This window comes from Myotis yumanensis, unplaced genomic scaffold (genome assembly GCF_028538775.1).
Source record: "Myotis yumanensis isolate MYYU_CA2020_CCGP unplaced genomic scaffold, mMyoYum1.0.hap1 SCAF_13, whole genome shotgun sequence".
Taxonomy (NCBI): domain Eukaryota; kingdom Metazoa; phylum Chordata; class Mammalia; order Chiroptera; family Vespertilionidae; genus Myotis; species Myotis yumanensis.
The window spans coordinates 3,988,592-4,006,861 of record NW_027223764.1 but is presented as its reverse complement, the minus strand read 5'-3'; the positions used below and the strand labels follow the sequence as shown (position 1 = coordinate 4,006,861).

At 50.4% G+C, this 18,270-nt stretch overlaps 1 protein-coding gene across 1 annotated transcript in view; it reads right to left on the bottom strand.

Moving 5' to 3' along the window:
• The window catches only part of MGMT (O-6-methylguanine-DNA methyltransferase), a 157,859-nt gene that overhangs the window by 106,228 nt on the left and 33,361 nt on the right, over positions 1-18,270 (bottom strand). The window contains exon 2 of the mRNA XM_070431783.1: positions 16,830-16,966. Coding sequence (XP_070287884.1) covers positions 16,830-16,966 — 137 coding nt within the window. The remainder of the gene's footprint in view (positions 1-16,829; positions 16,967-18,270) is intronic.

Below are 18,270 nucleotides of genomic sequence, written 5' to 3'. Positions count from 1 at the left end.
TTGTAAGAACTTTTTGTATATTAAAGATGGTCATTCCTATTTTGACTTTTGTCCATGGAAAATTTTTTTTAAAAAATTGTATGTAGTCAGATTTTATAATAGTCTGTTTTAAGCTGATAACAATTTAACTCCATTTTCAAAGTTGGCTTCTAGTTGTCTATAAACTCTTCTACTTCATTGATCATTTTTCTGAGAAATTTTAGAAAACTTTAGCTAAAGATGATCCCTGGGGGTGCTACGGGTGCTACCTTAACACGTGTTTGTAAACACAGTTCCTGTTGGTCCATTATCATAAACCTCAATAGATCAATATTTTTCATACTATTTTTTTCCCTACCAATTTTAGAACCTAAGGTTTTGTAGCTATTTGAAAGCCAGTTTTTCCTACTATTAGGCTCAGCCTCTTACATCCATGGCTCTCATTCCCAGAAGGCAGTTGGTGTGTCAGGAGGCAGGCTGTGGGAAGCACTGGATTAGCCCTGATCCCTGCAGCTGCCCCGCAGCCTGTGGCCTCGGCACGTCATGGCCTCTGCTCTGCTGTTCCCACCTGTGGCCGCGAATAACGGGCAGACACTCGGGGTTGTCACGCGTGGAAATGAGTGTGTAGATTGCCTTTCGCGTAAAAGAAGCTTATAGAAGGGAAGCCACCTCTTCCCAGTTGTATCGGTTTTACTACCAATAATTGCATGTCTCTTTGGGGTTCACTCCGGAATGTGTGCCTCTTAGTGAGATCATGCTTAAGGCTATGAGATCATGCTACCAACTGTACAGTGCTGTTGACGTGGGTCATTGGTGACTTTGGGAACATTACAACACTGAAACATGTAACCTTCACAAACTGTACATATATTAGAAAGGATAAGTGTGTTCGGAATGACGGAAATGCTAATCTGTTAGCATGATTAGGATGGCTTACATATCTTAGTGATATCTGCATTAAATTAAAACAAGAAATTAAGATTTGTCTTTTTAAAGACAAATGCATTTTCCAAAATGGAAAAAAGCCATAGCCATTGTCTTGGATTCTTGTGTACGTGGCCCCAATTTGAATATTCAAATGGGCTCGCCCTGAGCGCGTGTTAAACAGAGCTGGTCCTCATGAACTGCCCCTTCCACGTGGGCTCAAGGCGCTGTGCTCGCCTGCGCCTGGCAGGCCCCGCAGGCCGGTGGGCGAGGGGCGGGCCCAGTTGTAGACTCTTCTCTGGATCCTGGGACGTCAGGTAGAACTCTGAGCGTGTCCTCTCCTGGTGGAGAGCCTCCCGGGTGTTTTTCTCCTGCTTCGCACCGGCGTGAGCCTGGATCGTCTGAGCTCCCAAAGCATGTAAGAGTGTGGAAGGACCCCTCAGTAACGCACACTTTTGTCAGGCAGCTCAGATGAGGCGGCATTAGCTCAGGAGCACGGCCGTGTGTTAAAGAGGGTGGCACACAGGGGCTCTGGCTGGTACTGTGTTTCTTCGTTCACATGTGAGAAGCCCTCTTTCTCTGGGTGGCACTTCTCCTCGGGCAATCTTGTCGGTTGGAGCTGAGGGTACAAGCTCTGGAGCCTCATAGACACCAGCCCACATGCTCACTCTGTGAGTTGGGGAATGTTAACCTATGTGTTTGGGTTTTTTAAAAATATATAAAACAGGACAAATAATCCTTCCTCCACAGGGTCACAGAGGTCTGTCAGAAGTAAAGCAGAGGCAGCTAGCACCTCTCAGCCTGTGCCGGGGCCTGGAGGGGGCGCTCCGCACACCTGCCTTCGCACGGGGCAGGGGGCAGAGGGCGGCAGAGGGGGAGCCGTTCTGGGAGGAGACCGTCCTTGGGAAGGCCAACAGGTGGCATTGCCGGGACTGACGCCCCCTTTCCCTGGAAAGCACACAAACCTCCTGTGCATTTGGGTCCAGGCAGGTTCTTCTGTCCAGAGGCAGCTGTGTCCTTTCGAGAGAGGGGGGCACGGATCCTGGCTCGAGGCAGTGTCCACGAGAGCCGATGGGCAGGTCCCAGAGTGTGTGCGAGACGGTGCTGAGTTCATCCCCTGCTGCTGGGGACAAGAGGGACGCGAGAGGAGGCTGAAGAGCAAGGCGTGGTCGCCCAGGCCCCAGCCTGCACATCCCGACAGCCTTCGGGGCCATGGCTCATCGTGGGGCGTCGCTGCACTGCAGGGGTGACACCTGGTCACCCCCGCCCTCAGCCTTCAGAGCCACATTCTGCAGACGAGTCCACTCCTCATGCTTCAGCTGCTCCTCGCATACCCAGCGCTCAGGCCAGCGGGCGCCATGGGCCCCTGCATAAGCCCGAGTGCGGAGGTTGCTCTGCTGATAAAGGACCCGAGGACAGCAGAGGGCGAGGTTCTGGCCTCCTGCGGAGCACGCGCTGGGGGAGCCTGGCGCTTCTGGGCGCAGTGGGACTGAGCCCACGACAGCCTGTGGGCCGGGAAGCAGCTCGGCACCGACCCTCCTCCTGTTTGCATCCTCACGAGCACCGAGCAGCGCCTGCACACACACCACCTGCCGGGCGTTGGCGGGTGTCTAACAGGCCGCCTTACAAATAGGATTCTTACCTGCATCTCTTTTGCTAACGTGACTTTTAAACACTGAAGTGTTTGCTTTGTAAAATGTTCCTTTTCAGCACGACCTCTGCTCGGTATCTAGGTGTTAACTTTTAGAAGGAATTGCACACTTTTCCAGGCGATAGAGTCAATCTTAAAAAAAATGATTTGTCGGCGGAGCTGGGAGGAGAAAAGGGGATCAGAGGTGGGCTGTGAAACAGGTGATGTCACCCTGCGGTAACGCCCTCCCCTTGTTGCTGCCTTTGGACCTGCTCCCTCCTGGCAGCTCTCCTTCCCCAAATAAAGCTTGCGGACATTAAGGCACCAGCGTGTACTTGGCCTGCGTGGCCTGGGGGCCCCCACACCTGCCCCAACCTGACCAGCCCATTATGGCCACTCCGCCGACTGCATATCGACTGCAGGGACTGCTGGCCGAAAAGAGAATGATTTCTTTTTATGAGGAATGATGTTTATGACTGAAAACAGAGCTAAAAACATGAGAATATTGACCACGGTTTTGAGAGGTGCTTGCACTGCATCACTTGATGCCCCTAAATATCGGCGTTCTCCCATGTTCCCTGGAAGACAGATGCCGGCACCGAAGACGAACGAGCTGCAGGGAGAATAGCCTGCCTCTCTCTGGGGCGTCTCCTGCCGCAGCCACAGGAGAGGTCTGGTGGCTTCCTCCAGGAAGCCGCCCACGTGGCACACGGGGGGCGGGGCTCCTGCAGAACTGCCTGGGGTGCACTTGATTTAACCCCCAGTAATAAGTTAAATTAGCATCAGATGGAAATGCAAACAGCTAAACACTTAGCCAATCTAACAGCAAACAATTATTCTGAAATCAATATAAAAATAAAGACAGTAAAAGACTCATTATCATCTGAGGACTGAATTCATCGCTTTTAGAGGCAATCTTTTGGGGTTCCATGGAAATTTATTACGGGCGAGTGAAGCTAATTATTTGCCCCTCGGATGTTGTTGTAAGGCAGGGACTTGGCTTCCGTTTTCCTTGACTTTCACACTTACTTTGGATGGAGTCTGGTCTGTCGCTCTTGGGTAGTTCAGGGCAGAAGGGACAGAAGTGGACTCTACGCACTGAGCAAGGCTGGCCTTCGGACAGGTGGCCACCCGGGTCCCAGTTCTGGTCCTGTCCCTCCCTCTCTATTTTCTGACATCTAACAGCACCCCTCTTTCTGAAGCGGGGCCCGTGTTGGGCGTGTGTAGCAGCTGTTTGGATGGCCTTTGGGTGAGGATGTCTCTGTCCACTGCTCACCTGTCGGAACTGCCTGCACTTTCCTTCTATTCCCAGCTCCTCCTCCTCCCAGGCCGATGGGAGGGCCCTCTATCCCTCACTGAAGGCCATGGGCAGGTCCTTGAAACCTGTCCAGCCAATGACTCTGGCTTGTGCGGCCGAGCTGGGAGGGAAAGAGGGGCTCGGTGGCGTGTCTGAGTGTCAGGTGCACAGGAGAGGGACATGGGATGCTGACCAGCACCACGCAGCCGGAGCCGGCAGGACAAGCTCGAGGCCTGGCGTGCGATGGAGCCGGGACTCTAGTGCAGAGCAGGAGTGACCGTGGGCAGGAGCTGGTGAGGGCGGGGCACACAGCACCTTCAGAGAGGCAGGGAGGGCGGCTCTCTCAGGGGGTGGACAGCGCGGGGCCAGGGGTTCTTGCAGACAGACCACCAGAGACCTTTCTTTGGTCCTAAGAGGGTGGTGTGGCCCGGAAGCTGGCCGGATGGAGCAGGGGTAGCTGGCCGGCCCGTCGGAGACTTCAGCTGCCAGCACATAAAAAGCAGATTTCACACTTAAAAAGCACTCCTGGCTTCTTCATCTGCATCTCCTTTTGCATGAGGACATAGAACGTATTATTTTTGTAATGTCATACTTTTCTTAGATCTATTTTCCACATTCCCACGTAAAGTATGCAGCTCAGTGGTTTTAATACATTCACAGAGTTGTACATCCATCGCCACAATCTAATTTTAGAACATGTCAACACCCCTAAAAGGACCCCTATTTCTATTAGTGGTCATTCCTGCTCCTGCTCCTCCCGTGGGCCAAGCTCTGGTCTATTTCTATCTGTATAAGTTTGGCTGTTCTGGACACGTCACATAAACAGAGTCACAGTATTGGGCCTGCTGTGTCGGCTTCATTCACTTAGCATAATATCTGGAGGTGCCGGAGGCCGGTCCATCCTTGCTGCTTGACGCAGTCGCTGCAGGAAAGAGGCATCTGCACAGCATGTGTTTCAGTGGACCTGGCGTATATAGCATACTGTTTTTAATATGTTTGCTCCCTTTAGCGCCATGTGTTTTAACCAAGGTCACCTCTCCGAGAAAGGTTGTTTCCCCAGGTGGGGATCTTTCCCTGAGGTTAGGGAGGGGATACAACCCCTTAATTAAGTGCCAGGCGGGTAATTAAGCTACATGGTCTTTACTCCCTGGAATGGAGATGAGAAACACCTTAACCCTTGTAATAGAAATTGACGGGATTGGAATCGGCTGGTATAAATACGGATGTAATAAGACAATAAACGTCAGATCCTCATCAGTTCCTGACCAGAACTCCGACCAGAACTTTGGCTGGAGATCCTGGCTATAGGTCCTGACGAGGCTGCTGACCAACTGAAGGCTGTCTTCGTGTCATTCCTTCTTCGCCGACTCCGTCCAAACCTTTGGGGACCCCTGGACCTGCTGGGATTGGACCCTAGCATCAAAGAGGTGAGAGAAGAGGTCGACTCCTCCACGTCAGGGTCAGGGTTACCAGATATTAAAAACAGTATGCTACATACGCCAGGTCCACTGAAACACATGCTGTGCAGATGCCTCTTTCCTGCAGCGACTGCGTCAGGCAGCAAGGATGGACCGGCCTCCGGCATGGAGGGTTCCGGGTGGGGCAGGGTGGGGCAGGGTGGGGCAGGGTGGAGCAGGGTGGGGCCGTGTGGAGCGGGGTGGGGAAGGGTGGAGAAGGGTGGGGCAGGGTGGAGCAGGGTGGGGCAGCATGGAGCAGGGTGGGGCAGGGTGGAGCAGGGTGGAGCAGGGTGGAGCAGCGTGGAGCAGGACTCATTCCTGTGAACAGCTTCCATCGTGAGCACAGACCATGCTGCTCTGTCTCCTCATGGGCCGCTGCGCCCCTGGACTGTCTTTGGCTCTTGTGAACCATGCTGCTGCGAATGCTGTTTTGTGCAGTGTTTTGTGTGGACATGTGTTTTCATGTCTTTTGGTTGCATACCTGGGAGGGGAATTGCAGGGTCCCATGGGAGTTCCGTGTGTATCATCTTGAGGACCCTCCTAACAGTTTCCCAAAGCAGCTGCACCGCTTTACGTTCCTGCCAGCATGTGTGAGGGTCCCGTTTCCGCACGTACTCCCCACCGCTCGGTAATGTCTTTTTTATTTCAGCCATCACCATTTGTGGGAAATGATATTTCATTGTATAAAACAGAGGCAAAGAATGAAACTGGGAATGGCAAGCGAGGGTTTTTTTCCCCAAATGTGGCTACTTGTTGGGCCACAGGGGGCACACTTGGTAAGCTATTTCTTTTTTCAGAAAACAGAATTTTAGAGAGACAAATGACATAGGTGCACGCATGGAAAGTATGCACTTAATAAAATTTGACACATGTAAGACCACAATCAAAACAATATTTCCATCACCCCCTCTTACAACCTTGTAACCCCTCCTCCCGCTCCCTGCTCTCAATTCTTGTTCCTATGATGTTGTTATACGTTGGTTTGAATTTTCTGAAATATCATGAAGGACTGTCTGTGATTCCATCCTTTCCATAAAGTTTTATACCTTTTCAAATGGAGTTGTGGTGGGTCCGAGCTCCTCCAGCCTACGTGTGTGGTTGCACAGGTCAGCTGTCCACTGTGTGCGCACACAGTCTGTCATCCATCTGTCGGACATTGTGCGTTTCCCTGTTGGGGCTGTGACAAATAAGGCCACTAGTTGTAAAGGTTTTTCTTTCACCACGTGGGTCACATCGTCAGCGGATGCTTCACACCATCACAAATTGCCAAAGGCTTTTCCACAGTGGCTGCTCCATTTGGCTTTCCCACCAGTTGTGCGGGCGAGTTCGTTTCTGAACATCCTCCCTTTCCTTTGGAGTCATTTTCCATCTACCTGGCGGGCTTTAAGGTTTACTGTGATGGGGGTCTATTGTGATAAGGTCTTCTAGATCTTGCCATCTTAAAAGTTAGCTTAATATTAGAAAGGTTTTGGGGTTTTTTTTGCTGTGCTTAAGATTTTAAGGTGACAGTATTTTTTATATAAAAGGTCTTGTTCCACTGTCCCCTGACTTGCATTGTTTTTTATCAAAAATCAGCTGTCGTCCTTAATTTTCTTAGTATATTGCAACCCCCTGCCCTTGGCTGTTTTTAAGATTTTCTTTATCATTGGTTTTGAACAACTTGACTGTTTCATGCTTTTGTGTAGGTCTGTTCATGTTTCTTGGACTTGGGTTTCATTGAGTTTGGTTTAGTGGGTTTATAGTTTTTATCAAATTTAAAAGATGTTTGACCATAGTTTTTAAAATCTTTTTCTTCTTCCTCAGGCCTGTCCTCAGAACCTCCAATTACACACATACTTGGCTGCTTTAAGTTACCCCAAAGTTCTCAAATATTTCGGGATATTAAAAATTGTTATTTTCCTTGAGTTCAGATAGTTTCTGTTGTGTTCTCAAGCTCACTACCCTTTTCATCTGCACTCTAATCCGCTGTTAGTTCGAACCAGTGCATTTGTCTTCTCAGACATTACAATTCTGATCTCCACCAGTGCCATCTGTCATTTTTATAGCTCACACTTCTCCACTTACCTTTTTGACATGTGGAATACAGTTGTACTGTCTTTTAATATCCTCGTGTGCTGATTTTAACATCTGTGTCAGTTTGGGGCTGGTTTTGATTGATCTTCCCCCTCACTGTGGCTCATCTTTTCCTCCTTTTATGCCTCTCTGATAAATCTCAGTTGGATGCTGTATGTGTGAATTTTGCCTGGTTGACTGTTGGATACGTGTGTGTGTGTGTGTGTTTTTAATAAACATTGTTTAGCTTTTTGTTATGAAATGCAGGTAGGCCACATGAAAAGTTTGATCTTTTGGGGTTCTGCTCCTAAAGCCAGAACTAGAGTCTCCGTTCGTCTGGGGCTAATTATTCTTCACACTGAGGCCAGTCACGTTCAGACTCGACCCGTGTCCTGAGCGCTGTGGTGTCCCTCCCCCCAGCGTGTTTCCTCTCCCATCTGGTGACCTGGTTGTGTGCCTGCTCCACTTTGTGTGGTTCTGCTTGTTAGCATTCTGAGGGTGTGGGAGGGGCCTCTGCCCACCTCTGGCACCCGCTCTGTGCACCTCTCTTCCTGTACCATGTTTTCTATAAGTTCACCCACTCTGTCTCCACAGACTGTGGGCTCCATCCCCTCCACCAGGAGTCCTCTGGCTCTGGCTGGCTTCCTTCTCCTTTGCCACAACCTTGCACAGCAAGAGTTCTGCTAGGAAGACTGTCCCTACCCCAAACATCGGACACATCCACTCGACAAAGAAGCCACCCGGCCGCCCCTACTGGCGTCTCTGAATACCCACCCATAGAAGTCACAGTTTGGCCAACTTGTACCTCATTCCCAAACAACCCTTCCAACCACCATTGTTTTCAGACACTTTCTGACTGCACGCCCCTCTTGTCTGAGCCAAGCACCCTGCAGATGTGCACCCTGCTTCCCTCAGCCGGCAGAAGTGAGGCAGGACCCCCTCTCCGAACCTGTTAAAGTGCACACCCTGCACCAACACAATCCTCACAAGGGGACCTCTTTTCTAATCAAGTCAAGACTGTGCTTGCTGGGACAAGGTTCACAGCATTCCGAGTGCCAGTGGCTGGGGCTAGGAATCCTTAAATGCTCGTATACCCTTCTTGCTGGGTCTTAAATGCTGATACTACAATTTTTATGGAAAATTTCCAGCCCCTGAGTTTTTTCATTGGACTGTGAATGGTAAATGACACACTTTTCTAAGTTTACGTTCTTTTTCTTGGCTAGATCCACAAAAATAAGATTCCTACTTTCTCGCCTCTGCCAGCAATTCCATGGGCAGAAACTATTCATTGCAACACAGAAATAGTCTTATTTGTCTCTGATATAGATTCACAAAATAGAGAGAAAAAGTTGCTCACACTGGATCCGGTCGCTTTGTTAAAATTTAAATAAATGCTGAGTTAGCTATCTAATGAATCAAAATCTCAAACACAAGTTTTCAATGCATGTAGAAATATATGGGTTCCAGGTCATTTTCAGGGGAAAATTTATACAGATATATGTCAGTTTACCAAATGTGCTAGAAGCAATTAAACTATGAAGTGAACCGTATTTCATATTAAATTTATTTTGTATAGAAAAGATGTGTTTCCAAGTAAGAACAAGACAGCAGGCCAAGGTAAACCTTTAGGTGGGAGGGGTCCACATTACTAGGCCTGTGTGGGCTCACGGCTGCTCCATCATCTGTCCCAAGAACAAATCCCACGCCCTGGGTGGGACCTTCTCACAGCACCGCATTCTGCGACACCATCCAGGTGACCAGTGAGGTCAGACGAGCTCCCGAATAATACTGAGGCCTTGTTGGCCTTTGTCACAGTGTTGACATTTCTGCAGATGGTGCTGAGGTCCCGGGGAAACTGCTGCCCTTGACCATGGATCAGGGCTGTGGAAACAAACCATACCAGCGGTCACTGCGCTCTTCACCCGGACACGTTCACGGCGGGGCAGGTATCCTTTAAGAATGGCTGTCGAAGCAGTAAACATTGCTAATTGTATAATGTCTGGACCCTGAGTACCCCTCTCTCTCTCCTCTCTCCATACACACACACACACACACACACACACACACACTGAGTGGCCAAATTATTATAACCGGCCAGATTATGACCACCCCATCAGTACTTCATTGACACTTCCAAAAATACTGAATATTGAAAACTTCCTAAGCAAATACTCTCAGGGTTTTATTACTATTATTATTTGCATAACTAATTCACTTCATTGTACTAATGGGTTGGTCATAATAATCTGGCCACTCAGAGAGAGAGAGAGAGAGTGTGTGTGTATACATATATATACCTATATATATAAATATATATAATATATAATAATATATATAATATATATAGGTATATATATATGTATACACGCACACATATGTATTTCAGAAAGGAAAGAAAAGGGAGAGCTAAACACATCAATGATGAGAGAGAATCATTGATCGGCTGCCTCCTGCATGCCCCCTACTGGGGATCGAGCCCACAACCTGGGCATGTGCCCTGACCCAGGAATCAAATCATGACCTCCTGGTTCATGGTCAACACTCAACCACTGAGCCACAGCGGTCGGGCCTGAGTACCTCTTTTTCAACATGTGCCCAGGGTTCTTCTGCCGTGATCCCAAATAGGCTGCTTTCTCCTGCACGAGCACTGAGGATGGAGCTGCCTGCTGAAGTAGCTGCTGTCTTCGTGGGAACCATGTTACTGCCGAGAAATGATCTGACCGGCCCTCTGTTGGCTCAGACTTGAGTTTTTGGTGCAAGTTTTCTCAAAAGTGAACAAAGTGAGCCTCCATTTCAAGAGAATAGCTGATGGTCCCCAACTTATGGCAGCTCGCATGACTTTCCGACTGTAAATGGTGCGAGGGCGATGTGCATCCCGCAGAGGCTGCCGGCTGGGCTCCGACGTTCGGTGGCTTCAGTGTGTTCATGTGTTTTCACGTAGAGCATCTCGTTTACAGTAACCCCACCTAAGTCGAGGGGCGTCTATATTTGTTGCCAAGAAGAGATGATGCAATCTGAGCTTTTAAGTGAAAATTCGAATTTGGAAAAACTATATACCAGAGCTTTTACTAGTAATATTTAACAGATTGTCTACTCTTTTAAGCACTGTATTAACTAATGTGGATTTTGATAATATACTATGGAAATATAAATACTTGGAAGTTTTGCATATAGCTCCGTGAACTGTTATTTGGCAAATGACTGGTGGATAGTGTTATAAAATTACTAGAGGCCCAGTGCACGAGAATTTGTATACTGGAAGCGGGGGTTGGGGGGTCCCTCAGCCTAGCCTGTGCCTTCTCGCAGTCCAGGACCCCTCAGGGGATGTCCGCCTGCCAGCTTAGGCCCGGACCCCCCCTCCCCCCAGGGAAACAGGGAAGCAGTGAAGTAGCTGCTGAGGAGCCCTCATTCCAGAGAAGAGGCCAGGAGCTGTGCGACCATGCACGCAGACTTTTTTTTTGTAGGAAACCACGTAACTTCACGCCGAGTTGTGGCACGACGCCCTCCATGGCTACACAGTTCTCTCCTGTAGGTGCAGGACCAATGGGCCAAACAACCAGAGGCGGGCTTATCGTGGGCTGTTTCCTGCAGCCACAGGCAGTGTGGATGACCCGCGTTATTAACACGGAGGCCACCCGGGGCACACACGCTGCTCCCTTTATTTTACTACCAGGCGACAGCAGAGACCTGGGGCTGCACCAACCACCCTGCAGGCCCCCTCGCGGTGCCGGGAGCCCCCGGCCCTTCCCATCCCGGGAACGAGGGCCTCTTCCAGGAAGCATCCTGGCTTCCCGCGTTGTCTCTTTGGCCCTCAGCCCGAGAAACAAGGCCATCGTCTGGCTTCCAAGGGAACTGCTGTTCATGTTCCAAGCGAAGCATTTGCACAACTGAGTCATCGACACCAGAAGTCAGGGAGGAGCCTGGGCACGGAGACCTTACCCTTCACTCAGAACGCGGCGGGGGCCTGGGACTGTGACACCTCAGGGATTGGGAGCCAGGAGCCCGGGGGGGGGGGGGGGCGGGGGGGCCGCAAGAACATGGGTCCCAGGCTCCTGGCATTCAAGCCCTTGTTTTAAAAAACAGACGATTTCCATAAAGCCAGAGAGCTTGGCAAGATTTTCCTACAAAAACATGCTTATTTGACTCAAGAGACCTCCTTAAGGAACACTCTGTAAAGTAAAATAATTACATTTTTTAAGAACATACACCACCAATCGTTACTTCGAGCCGCTGAGAGCAGCAGTGAGACCAGCCCGGCCGCTGCGGGGGACAGTCCCCCAGCGGGTGTGGGTGTTATTGTCACAGGAGCTTCGAGTGTTTGTGCTTCAGGATCCCTCTCCTCCTGAAAAGATCAATTATAACAAAGCGCGGCGAGTGTCTGTACCAAAACATCCCGATCTGCCGGAGAGAACGAATCTGCGAGGTTCCCGGGAAGCTCCTGAGGACACGTGGGCCCTCAGGAACCGCCTGGAGCGGGAATGCCCTGCACACGGGTCCTGGCAGGGGCAGAGCCGGGCTGTCGGGGGTCACGCAGGCTCTGGGCGTGCTCACGGCCCTGATGGTCCACGTGGCGGATGGGAAGATGACAGGAGAGAACAAAAGCACGAGGAAACCGTCGTCCCTGCCCGTTTAACCGACAGAGTTCACGCGACTGCAGGAGTCTGCCCTCCCCCCAGGAGACTCACGGACCTTCCCTCTCTCACTGGGCGATTCCTTTGGAACATCTGAGGGGAAACCCGCCAGGGCACCCAATGAGGCGGAAGACCCCTTTCCCCTGCAGTGACATGGAGTCCCAGAGGGTCCAGGTGCACCCGTCCACTGGTGACCAGGTCCGTCCAGCCGGCCAGCCACCCACGTCCTGGAGGAGGGTCAGGCCCAATCTCCTTGAGTCTGAGCAACAGGTGGGGCAAATGAGCAGCCACCGCCTATGACTAGAAAGTAGACAACAGGCTGCCTGCAATTTCAAGTCTTCCAAACTACGAAAAAGGTTTACAGTGGCGAGGTTACAATCTTCCAGTGGTGCATTCCTGTATTCTCCTAAGGTGGTTTACATGGAAAAAATAAACAACGAAGGTAAGCCTCTGACCCTGAGAGATAAAGCATGTGCCCTTCGTTCCGGCTTCCTGGCTCCAAAATTCCTACTGCTCTGTCCGCACCGTAGGTGTGCCCAGGGCGGGACAGGCCATCTCTCAAGCCATCAGATACTGTAATCAACTTAATGGGAAACTACAGTCCCAAGAGAGCACTAGAGAAATAAACATTCCACGGCCCTTCTCCTTCGATTTTAGACATTGCAGGACCATGACAAGGTCAAAGCCGTGTGGCCTCCTGGTGACGAGGCGGAGAAAGCAGCCTGGCTCTGGCAAGCAGCCAGCCACTCCTGGACATGACGTTGTTAATGGGAACTTGATGTTGACAGGAAGTTATAAAATTGAGACTGTTACACCGCTTTCCAAACCGATATTCTTCACTCAAATATTTCTAGGGAAGGAAAGGAGAGTAATTTATACAAAAAAAAGAAAGAAAAAGAAAAAGAAACCACTGTATGAAGCTGTATATACAGGGTAGGGCTAAAGGAGGTTTACAGTTGTTCGTATGGAAAATACAATAATTGATAAGTAATAATAAAAAATAAACTGTTTTCCATACTCACATCTGTAAACCTACTTTTGCCCACCTGTGCAGTCAGATGGCTAAGGTGGGAACAGGAGTCACACGTACGAACTGGAGAACAAGGATACTCAGTCCCTGCGCCACCGTCATCAGCAGGGCTGGAGGACATGGCCTTGGGGTGCATCGGCTCTACCTGCCCAAAGCCAAGTGAGGTTGGGAAGGTCCCCTCGGGGGGGGGGGGGGGAGGGGGGCAGCACCCAGTTCTATCAGGCGGTCAGAAGCCTTTCCACACACACACACACACACACACACAACCCAGATGGCATCAAAGGTGAATTTAGCCACAGCTTGAGGTTCTAGCCAGGGCAATGAAAAAGCAGAAATAAAAGGCATCGTGATTCTCTATAAAGAAAATCTTAGGGAACCGGGGAAGCAATTCCTAGAACTAATAAGTGAATTTAGTAAGGCGGTAGAATATAAGATCAACATACAAAAGTCAATTGTTACATCCCAGCAGCAATAAAAGTAAAGTTTTAAAAGAATTTTGAATACCATCGATCATTCAGAAATCAGATTTATAAAGACAAGGCAGGATCTCTAAGCTGGACACCACACAACTGCTGAGAAAAACGAAAGAGAAACTAAACAAATGCAGAGATAAACTACAGTCATTAGCTTCAAAATTAAAAAGATGTCAACCCGCCCCAAACTGATATAGACTCAATGAGGTCCCAAGCAAAATACCAATATACTTTCCTTTTTTAAGAAATTGAAACCTTGATTGTAAAGGTAATATGGAAAATCAAGACACCTAAAAGCCAAAACAATCTTTTTTCCCCCTAAAATAAAGTTGGAGGACTCCCATTACCTTCATTCAAAGCATCAAGTCAACACGATTCTGACGTAGAACAGATGAAGTGAGCACCTGTACAAAACCGTCCGGACCCCTCTGACCCTCACGTGTGTGGTCAATTGATTTTTGTCAAAGGCACCAAGACGATTCAAGGGAAAAGGAAAGTTGTTGTTTCCAACAAATAATGCTGAAACAACTAAATAACGATGTGGAAGAAGTCAACTGAGTACCTCAGAACAAAGTAATTTGAGATATAGCTCATGTACCCAAATAAAAGGTTAAAATGATAAAGCTTTTAAAAATTGTTTATTTTATTTTTTCCATCACCATTTATCCTCTCATGCCCTCTTCCACCTCCACCCCAAAATCACCACACTGTTGGCCATGTCCATGAGTTCTCTCTTTTATTTATGTTTTTGCTCAATCCCTCCACAACCTCAACTTCCCCCCATCAGAGCTGATAAAGCTTTTAAAAGAGTTTATAGGAAAATGTATTGGTGAAATTACATCAGGCAAGATTTCTTAGAGACAAAACTTCTACCCATTAAAAGACTACTAGGAAATAAAACACAAGCCCCACCTGTGAGGAAATCATCACTATACATGTATTTGATAAACAACCTGTAACCAGAACAAATCAATAAAAAACAAGATGACACCAATTAAAAATGGGCACAGGGCTGGCAGACCCCTCACAGTGAAAAGGCAGACATGGTGGATAAGGGGTTTAGATTAGGTCATCAGGCAAGTGCAAAGTGAAACCATGAGATCCCACTCCTTACCCCCTGGAGCCTAAAACGTTAAGAACTAACACCAAGGGCCGGGGAGAGAGGACACCACCCTGCCCCTCACTCGCCCCTGGGGGAACGTAAAAGGTCTGACTTTGGGGAAAGTTCTAGCAATCTCTCATGAGGGTAAACACATTTGCCAGGCAATCCAGAAATTCCACACCTAGTCATTTACTCAAGAGAAATGAAAACACGTGTCCCACCAGAGGCAGGGGCCCGGATATTCACAGCAGTTTTACTCACAGCAGCCGAACATTGGACGCAAACGCTAACAGATTAGACAAACAAGCTGCGGGGTCCTCCACAGCAAACCCCCAGCAATGACAGAGAACGAGCTACTCACGACACGCAGACCCCGGAGAACCTCAACTCACTGCTGAGCCGCACGGAAGACAACTTTATACGAAGCTTAAGAACCAGTCATACGAGTCCCTGGGCCATAAATCACAACACTGGACGCCACGGAGGGGGACTGGATAAAAGGGAGCACAGGGAGCCTCTGGGAGTGTTTCCTGTCTTGACTGGGGTGGTGGGTACAGGGTTGTACAGCACTATATAAACTCGCTGTACACTTAAAAAATCCAAGGATTTTACTATGTAATTTTTATTGTTAATTCTGAGTATGCATACAGATTTTCATGCTATTTTTTAACTCTTCATGTCCCTCCCAAAATTAACCATCTATATGTATGTCTGTGTAGATTTATACAAACCAGGCTTCTGGGTGTCCCCCAAAAACCTCTTTCCCAGTTCTTCCTTACACGCAGAAACCCTAATGCTAGCCAATACAGGACAACCCAGCAGGCCTTCCAGCGAGGAGTGATCACGTGACGTTCTAGCCAATGAGACAAGGGAAAACATCAGCTGACCCTCTGGAGAGGAAGGCGGGCGGTGTTCCTCTTCCCTGCTGTTGCCCGGAGTGAGTGGCAGGTGGTCCGAGGCTGGCCTGCAGCACCGGGACAGGGCCCACTGTCCAGAGGCGCAGAGCCTGCCCCCCGCCCCCCCTCCTGTGAGCTGCCCGAGCCACAGCTGCACCTACTGAAGCCAGGATTGGAGGCCCATGTCCCACGGCTGAACCTAATCTGAGCTTGATTCACAGAAACTCAAGATCCGTCCTATTCTGTGGTGCATAACGAGCATTCAGCTCAACATGTCTTACAACGCTTTCTTTTTTTTCCTTCATCCCCAAATTTACTTTAAAGAGTGGTTTTCAAACAAACAAATTCAGCACAACCGAACACGCTAGAAGACACAATGGCATTTCCCCCTAGAAATTACTTGGTGCCTGTGATTTTCCCAACACGCCGCCAGCTGGCTGTCGGGAGTGGAGGAGCACATGGCTCAAAGGGGTGCCTAGTTCTGTCTTCAGAAAGTCTATCGATTGTAACAGGCGGCTCGACAGGAAAAGCTCGACAGAGCAGGCGAGAAGCGGTATTTATGACGGCCGGGTGCTCATTATGGCGGCCTCTGACAGGGCCCATTAGAGTCGATTTTTATGTTGCTTATGTATTTTCTTTATCTAATGTCCCTGGCATTGTGTTTATTAGCCAGTTGACAAACACCGGGCTTGCAAGTGGATGGTTTTTCCTCTCCTGGCAGAAATAACGAGAACCGCCACTTTAACCCGCCTCCACAATCAATGACGGAGGAAATCCGATGTTACATCTCAGAGCGGAGCACTGAGGACGGCTCTCCATGTTTACACTCCTGCAGTCAGAGAAACAGAGTGGAGATGGCTCACCAAGCGAGGGCAGCCCTGACCTCACGCTGCAAAGGGGGTTCCTGCCTCCTCCCCAGCTGCACTGAGAGGCCAAGGCGCTCCCGACTGGGCCAGTCCAGGAGGCTGGTGTGAAGCTCACCTGGCCCACTGACCTGGGAAGACGGGCCCCAATTTAAACGCCAAGATTGAGCAGGCACCTGTTTCACCCAGTTTCCAGAGAAATCCCACCTCGCGCCTGAAGAGTCAGCCTTCAATGGTCACAATCAAGCAACGCCTCTCACCAAACCCCTGGGAGCTGCTGACCAGGGTATGTCCCTGGGCTTCATCAGAGGGGGGCTTCTAGGGCGTCCAGCACGGGAGCCGGAAATGAAGGACGCCGACGCCCACTTGGGCTAATTTCTGTGACTGTGCCCGTGGCTCCCACTACCCGTGGCCCAGGGAAACCAAGCAGGAACCACGCCGGTTCCTTCTGTCGCTGAGCCACCACCCAGAGGGTGTCCCGCGGGCGTCACTCACCCAGCGGCCGGCGGCGTCCCGCCCAGCAGGCTGATCCCGTGCAGGCCCTGCTCGCACCCGGAGATCCGGAGCTGCCCCACGGGGCTGGCCACCACTCTGTGCTTCACCTCGCAGGCCGCGTCCATCCTCCCTCGGACCTAAGGAAACATATGAAGCAGGTGAGAATGTGCGTGGGAGAGAGCGGGTCGCTCTTACAGCTCAACGGAAACCCGTATTTAAGCGGGAAACATCTTCAAAGCTTCCCCCCGTGTTCGGAGTTTGGTCATACACTGTGTCATTCCTTCTATACAGTTACTGTGAGGACAGAACAGCCCCATCGTGGCCATGGGCAGCGCCCTCGCCTTTACTCCCCAGGTACTCCCCTCCTCCTCCCACTGCTGACGAGCACCGGAGATGAGATGAGGCCCCTTTGGAAGAGCTCCCAAAACTAAGCCCCCGCTACTTTCAAAAAGCAATTAAACAATCACCCCAGTTCTCACCAATGAAAACCGCAGACAGACCACGGCACCCGGAATAAAGCGTGTGTACGAATAACGGATCACAGGAGCGGAGTGCGTCAGCCCGCACCTGCACCGCCACCTGTGTCAGGAGGCGGTCGGGAGGCAGAGCCGTTGGAATACAACTCGCAGGCTTTGCAAAGCTTCCAAATGTGCTTACATTGGAACAAGTGCAAATGCACAAAAACATCCCTGACGCGTCCTCCAGGTCAGTGGTGGCAGATGTCACCTTTGGTCGGCACAGCACAGGCTGAAAGGGAGCAGATTCACCAAGAGCAGCGAGAAGCCAGCAAGGGGTGGAGGCCGGTTGCTACTTTATAAAAGTCCCTCTCACCCCAGGGAGCCAAGGAGTCGGTAACGCACCGGAGGGTGGAGGGGTGCGTACCTGGACCAGCCAGCCCCTGTCCTCCTCACCGACTCCGCAACCAGCCCAGCGCCCATGTCCCTCCTCCTAAGCCCACGCTTCCCACAGTTCCACCTCCCACCCAATCTCGCGAGATAAACTGGCCCAACTGGGCCGGCCGCCCATCAAGACCCCGTGGGCTCCCGACCAGCGCTGACTGCTCCCTCCCCATCTCCATCTCCACTTGGCTGTCCTGTAGGCACCTCAAGTGGCCTTGTCCCAAACGGTCACCTGCATGCATTCCTCCTATGGGGGGCATTTCGGAGAAGGCACCGTCCATCCCTGCCCCGCCTGAAGCCGGGTTACCCAGGATCCTCCTTCCTGCACCAGCCTCACCTGCCCCGCAAGCCCGGCTCTCACATACAGGCTGTCCTCCTCCAGGCCCCTCCTCTGTGCCTCCCATCTGCTCCCAGGTACATCTAGACCCTTGAAGAGGTCAAAGGCGTTCCCCCAACCACACCGTGTGTAAGCAGTACCCTGAGATCCCATCCCAAGCCCCCAGGCTCCAGAGCCACCCTGTCCCATCCCCATTTTCTGTGCA